Source organism: Amblyomma maculatum, chromosome 10 (assembly GCF_055883805.1).
Source record: "Amblyomma maculatum isolate TAMU_Amacu chromosome 10, ASM5588380v1, whole genome shotgun sequence".
NCBI lineage: Eukaryota > Metazoa > Arthropoda > Arachnida > Ixodida > Ixodidae > Amblyomma > Amblyomma maculatum.
Genome location: NC_139353.1, coordinates 17,681,129 through 17,687,980, shown reverse-complemented (window position 1 = coordinate 17,687,980; position 6,852 = coordinate 17,681,129). Strand labels below are relative to the sequence as shown.

At 44.6% G+C, this 6,852-nt stretch overlaps 1 protein-coding gene across 1 annotated transcript in view; it reads right to left on the bottom strand.

The window, feature by feature from the left end:
• Nucleotides 1-284: 284 nt before the first annotated feature.
• Nucleotides 285-6,852, bottom strand: part of LOC146175698 (uncharacterized) — a 66,056-nt gene continuing 59,488 nt past the window's right edge. Inside the window, exon 9 of the mRNA XM_084581185.1 lies at nucleotides 285-446. Within this exon, the coding sequence (XP_084437311.1) occupies nucleotides 285-446 (162 nt within the window). The remainder of the gene's footprint in view (nucleotides 447-6,852) is intronic.

The window sequence follows — 6,852 nt, the reverse complement described above, 5'->3', positions numbered from 1 at the left end:
GTTCGTGGAGCCAGGCCTTTGTGTCGATGTTTCGAGTAAACAACACTTAGGCAGTTCAATCTGCTGTGGACGTGCAAAATATTTCAGTTAACAAGAAAAATCTTGCATCTTTAGTTAACCCATTATTGCGCTTTCTGTCGCAGTGAATACTTCACAACTACTTTTTTTTTTTTTTCAAAACATGTTGAGATTGATGAACTGCCCGAACAATAAATATTCTTAACCTTTTGGTATAGTACCTACCCATTCGGGAGAAAAGTTCGCTTGAGAATTTCTCGATGCTATCAATCTGGGGCATGATTCGTGTTCCTAATAGAGTCGTTGGTGATGCTCACGAGCTTTCGGTACATGGTATCATGTTCTGTGAGCTTACATGTGGTATCTAAGTTCCGAAACCGCAAGGCAGCATTGAAGCCATCCCAGCAATCGACGTACAGGAAGGGCTGCTGTGTGGAGAGTCATAGGTGAGCATAGTAAAAATTACAAAAGAAATGACTACAGCTATACGGTTTCCTTAGAATGCGGGCAAGGAGCAATAATGATTGCACTCCCAGGGAATGATTCCCGTGTGCAGCCAACTTCTGAAAAGCTTCAAAATCTCGCGAACAACTTATGCATGATATCCTGCTTCGACTATTAACACAGTGCCCTCATTTAATCCTGTAACTGACAATTTATCTACGCAATATCGCACAGGGATCGCAATTTTTTATTAGGTAGCCAATATTTTTTATGATTGGTTTGGTTTGGTTTCTGGGGTTTACCGTCCCAAAGCGACTCAGGCTATGAAAGACGCCGTAGTGGAGGACTCCGGGAATTTCGACCACCTGGGGTTCTTTAAAGGGTTCTTTAAAGTGAACTGACATCGCACAGCACACGGGCGCCTTGCTTTTCGCGTAATTCTGATTTTGAAAACATTGTGACGCCCAGAAAGAGACGAAGACAAGAAAGGAACGGAGATGACAGAGAAGGAGGACGAAGGGACAGATCCTGTTGGAGAAATAGCAAAAGGACACATAAGGCTTCCGACGCTCCTCCTGATAGCAATTATTTGTTTCTGGTTGTAATTAACACAAAAGTTTAAAAACCAGAAGGCTCGGCTTGCTATCAATGTATGCCGTGGATAATGGATCACGTCATAAACTACTAAAATTCGAAGTATTTATATCATACAATGCATAGTAATACACAGAAAAGCGCATAGAAATGTTTAGTCATGACGCAAAGAGAAACCTCTGAGTCACAGGTGGCGTTATTTGGGTGTGCAACTCAGCGCGTCACAGTCGCTATCGCCTTGGCTTTCTAAAATGAATGCAGAGTTATTGCCTAACACGAATACGAGATTGTCAGGAATCCTGCTGTTAGAATTAGCACTTCTTTCTTTAAACGTGGCTGCCACTGACATCCTTCATGTGTAGCACCATTATGAAATTACTGCTCCCTGGCGTAAATGGCGTGGGAAAGGCACAAAATGCAGTTTTTATAGTAGAGCTGCCTCCCTCTAGGGTTCGAAATTGAAAACAACGTTATTTATAGCTACCTCTTTGCGGTGTTTAGGCACCTTGTACGTTCAGTACTTCAACCTAGGATTGTGTACCAAGCTCAGTTCCATAAACTCATCAAACGACAGTAGGCATAGCTAGAAACAATAAATAGAAACGGAATGCGCACTATCATAGGTTTGCCAAGCTTTACCCCACCCCTACACTTCAATAATATGCACAGTTGAACACTCTGATGTAAATTATTCAGCAGAGAGAAGAAATAAGATATTTAGAGGAAGTATGCTGTGCCTTTTCCAGCCGTATACAATGAGGTGACAGAACAGACCGCGAAGATAACAGCACCCCCTTCCTGGGCCTACACAACAATGACGACTAACAGGACTACTAAGCTCCCTCGTAAAGCACAGCCAACAACACGTCCAGTGGTTGATATAAGTCCTGGAATGTGCATAGCTGATACAGACACATCAGTTATTTAAAGTAAAAGAAGAACGGCAACTACCAGCCCCACGCATGCATTCACACATTGGGAGTACATACCGGACCATCCGGATTCATTTGTAATGGAGCTGTATGCTATCCGCGATGCGAGGGGGCCTATAAATGCCATACCGTCTATAAGCGAAGCTCACATTTACATCTACTCTTAGCGACTAATGAACAACTCAAGAGATGTGCAACAACCCTAAGCGTTACTCAGGAGATGCTCTAAATAAGAAAAAAAGTTCTAAGAGCATTGCAGACTCTGCAGTGTAGAAATGCGAAAGTGTGAGCGTTGCTGCTGCACTTGGCACATCGCGCGCCCCTTGTCGGCCTTAACTAGCCTTCCGTTGAACGCAGCAAGTTCACCGGCGTTCTATAATTCCTTTTCAGGAAAGGAAAGGCGCAGTATCTGTCACTCGCGGAATCCGGCTGAATCATCTCGTACACAAATATCGCCGACAAGAAATTGTCATGAGCCTAGAAAGGTGTTTGCCTTAACTATTGATTCACAAGAAGGGAAAGGCGCGGTATCTGTCACACTTATTTAAGTGGACACCTGAAGTTTTTTGGGGGTACCATCGAATCCACACGCCAGCGACCGAATTCTTGCACAATGGGGATAATAAAGCTTTCGTTTTAATAAAACACGCATTCAGATACATTGAATACAAGAAGACGCTACGAATGCCGATCATAAACAACAGACACCCTTACACATCAAGCCTCTAGCAGGCCTCACCCACAAGCCTCCTATTTGATCCCCGCTCTACTCTCCCAATCTTGGCATCTGTTATAAGGAAAAGTGCTCATGCCCTGATTTCCCAGGGCACTTACCCCCTTTCTCAATACATAATCAGGATTAAAAGTGTCCCTTAGAAGGATTAGTGGCACGCCGATATGGGACTCATGAGAGGCAGTTTCGAGCTTGTGCCTTACGTTTACAAGGTCGGCCGCCGAGGTGAATAGTCGCCCCTTTTTATGGACATGCCCATGCATGTAGTCATCAAGAAAAAGACGACTGGAAGAAGTAGGAAGACCGGCTACAAGGTAGGAAAACTTGCAATTGTGGCTAAACGACAGCATCATCAACGGAGCTTGCTCCAGTTTTGTGAAGACGGTATACCCGACTTTAAGTTAAAAACAGCCCCATTCTATGCCACTATGGCAAGTTTTCAAATAATAAGAAAACTTGTTGCAGTGGTGAAGGTGACCTACATCGAGCCGGGCAAGTGTAGCTCCTCCTCTTAAACATTTTGGTACAGACACCGATAAAAACTATAGCTGAAGGTTTGCGGTTATCGGTATATTGCGATATTCGGTCTATTGCGGTTATCGGTCTATTGCGATCGCCGAAGTTTGCATCACCGATTATTTTAACCTGTACTTAAAATATGGAAAAAGTCGTTCCCAGAGCTATGGCATATAGGGTGCATATCTTAATAACACCGCTGGGAACAAGACGAAAGAGGAACAAAGTATCCACACCCTGAGTGCCCCGTCTGCAAATCCAGAAATACAGTAGCTGACATCTATCACCTGCTGTGGGAATGTCCAGCGCTGAAGCCAACACGGATCCGTCATCTAGTGGCAGCTGGCCTATCCCCCCATAAACCGAAGTCATATGCGGCTTGGACGCAGGGACCACATCATAGTTCACTCCTCGACTTCACTGCATCAGCCAACCTTTACTCATTTATTTTACCACACCTTTCATTTTGCATAGCATGTTTATGCCCAGAGGCAATAAAGTTCGCAAAACAAAAGAACCACCGACACAGGGTCAGTGGTTCTTCTTTGTTCGTCTTTCGTTCATTTCCCAGCAATGTTGTTTAGATATACAATACCAACTAGCCCGACACGTCACTCTCATAAAGGGTGCATTGAAACCCTTTAATAAGCTAAACTTGATAGGAACGCGCTCACCAGCGACGAAAACAAGCCGATGGGTTCCAATCCTAGTTACATGGTTAATAATTTGAGCGCTGCATTAACAACTCACTCGCCTCTGACGCCTCCTTCTTGCGGCTTGCAGGGCTAGCTGTGAGGATATAGTGAAGGAGAGACTTTTCATATCCAATCCGTTCGCATTGCCTTCATCGCCACGCACTTCGAGCATTGAGTATTTGCGCGGCTCGCGTCCTGCCTCAGCGAATTCAGTCTTCCCCAACTTGTAACTGAATTTTCTGCTCTATAATAGATCCTAGCTGTTTAGACGTATATACCTCTATCGTGTACATTCCTGTCGTATCTGTGCGCTGCCAACCAACACGTCTTGAAACGAGCCACGAGCCGTTAAGGATAAGCGCATGACAGCACGAACATGCGTCGGACACCGGAAAAGGAGCAAAGTTGATTCGCGTTTTCATCCACATTGCTTCAATTGTTTGCTCCCTATCCTCTCAGCATGATCTTCACCATCTCTATCACCTTGTTTTGAAGACGAAATAAAAAATCAGCTCCACATGCTGTGCGTGGCAAGTGCTCGTTAAAAAGACTAGACATCCTCGTCCTTATTTCAACTTCCTGAACAAAGGTGTCCCATTGTTCCTTTCCTCTTTCACGCCGTAGATTTCCTTCGTCGCGGCTTTCTCCCTAATCGCACAAGTAACAGAAGCCACTAAGACTTCAGTTTCCTATGAAACAATTTATAGCTTAATTCAGTGTCAACTGGCTGCAGCCCCTGGTTCCTCCAACTACCACACAACTGGCCGACAAAACGCCGTTGAGGCAATAGTGTAGAGTGATAGCGCTGTAGGATAGCATAGAGCTTATTTGTGTGTCCATATTCATTACCATATAGCACGCATTGGACTGAGACGTTGTAGGCATCTTATTAAAAGGCAGCATGCTAATTTTGTCCAAGAGATTCAATATACAAGGCGTATGAAGCGGCTTTCTAAGATCGAGAATCTCTTTACTGCGTTTTGCTACGTAATGTGCTCCGTTTCACGGACCACAGAAGATCAAAGGGGTGACGAACTGGGGCTTGCAGATCATGATGGCGGCTGCATGAACCCTATACCTTCAACAGCTTTGCTTTTCTTTCTGTGGCCGTTAGGTCTACATGAGCTCCAGATTTCGCAAGTTCGCCTCGGGATCGCAGTGGTTTGTGTAAGGGTCGTCTCTAGGTTTCGCTTCAACAGTTTGGCCAATGCTTCTACGGCAATATTCCCTGCCCATGCTCCTCTTGAGCTCGATTATAATGCTAATGCTATTATCTCGTGTTAGCTATCAGAACGACTAACGACTAAAGCCGCTTCTCTCTCCTCACTCCTATCATCCCTCTTTTTATAGCTCGCTGCTTGTCCTCCCTTATGTTGAAAAAGGTCCGTACCGGCAAGTTACAGCTGCTATACACGTTTCTCTTGAACGATACTGGTAAAAGACCATTCATCATCTGAGAATGCCTACCAAATATACTGTATCTCATTCTGATGCATCTAGTATTTTCAATCTCGTAGTCAGATACTGCAGTTACTACCTGTCCTAAGTAGACGTATTTCTTTACCACTTCCACCACCTCGCTACATAGCGCTGATTCATGATCCCTTCTGGGGCTGGGTAGAGACCGGCTATTCTGCTTTACCGATTTATGTAAATAATCATTTTTTGCAATTCGCACCTGATTTACTTAACAACGTAGCGTCATCAGCGAGTCTCTGTTTACTGTTTTATGCTCTATTAACACTTATCTCTAAGGGTACCCAATTCAGACCCCTGAATAGGGTTTGAAGCAAGCGGTAAATATTAACGAATTGACCACGTGCACCTTACGAACGATTTTCCTTAGGGGAATTTAGTTAAACTATTTTTGAGAACTATGAATACTTTGCAGATACTAGATATACACTCAATAATATCATATATGATTCTTCGACGCTCTGATTCACTCACGATCACTGAGCATTCGACTGAATCAAGTGCTTACTTGCAATTTATAAAAGCGGTTTAGCCAGTAGTCTAGCAGCATGCTTTCTTTCATGTGATGCAGCTTGGTACTTTAAACGAATTCGACGCACCCAGAAATGCACTATTATACTGGCCTTGATTCCAACTATAGTGAAGTCGGCACTGAGGCTTCAGGGCAATATGAGCCCCTTTCCGCCGACAGTGCAGCGGTGTGCGCTCTTGAGAGCCATGTGCAAAAACAGTGTTCCTGCAGCAGAAGACCTGCGGGAATGCATCACCAGTGATGTTAATACACTTCCGATACTTTTCTGGCACCTGAGCGTCGCCCTAGCCAGACTAAACACTGTTTGTGGAGACCTAAGTCCCCTCTGAATAAGGCAAAAATATCGGTTGTTTCCGCGTAAGAACAAACGCCGTTCTCTCCCTACATAAACAAGACGGCGAGTGGTGAGCGCCGAAGAACAGAGGTCCAGCACATTAAAAGGTTGGCTTACTGAAGCTGTAACTTTGTGAAGTTGCTAGGTATGATGCTGTGGTGGGTGCCCGAGGACTGCGGATTTATATGGCAGTGGTCGCGGTGACCCAATTACCACGGCTTGCGCTTCATGTGTGGTTAAAACCAGTACGCTGGACCGTCAGCCACCTTCACACATTATATGGTAAAAAAACATACAGCTGGTCGGAACCTAAACGTGCATCATCTTTTTTAAACATCCTTGGACGCTCCTTTCTTCGGCCAGACCAAACTACAACAAACCGAAAGCTCGCTTCAGTACTCTGTCTTATCCACAAAATGCAAGCAGTTACCAAAATTACATCCCCTCTTCTGGAACTTCTTGGTGCAAGTAAAAAGAACGCAGAAAACCCCACACTTGAGCAGTAGGCGGCATCCTGCTTAGTTCTGACCCGGTCATCCAATCGAAAGTCATTGCAGTTAACCACCAGAAACCTAGGA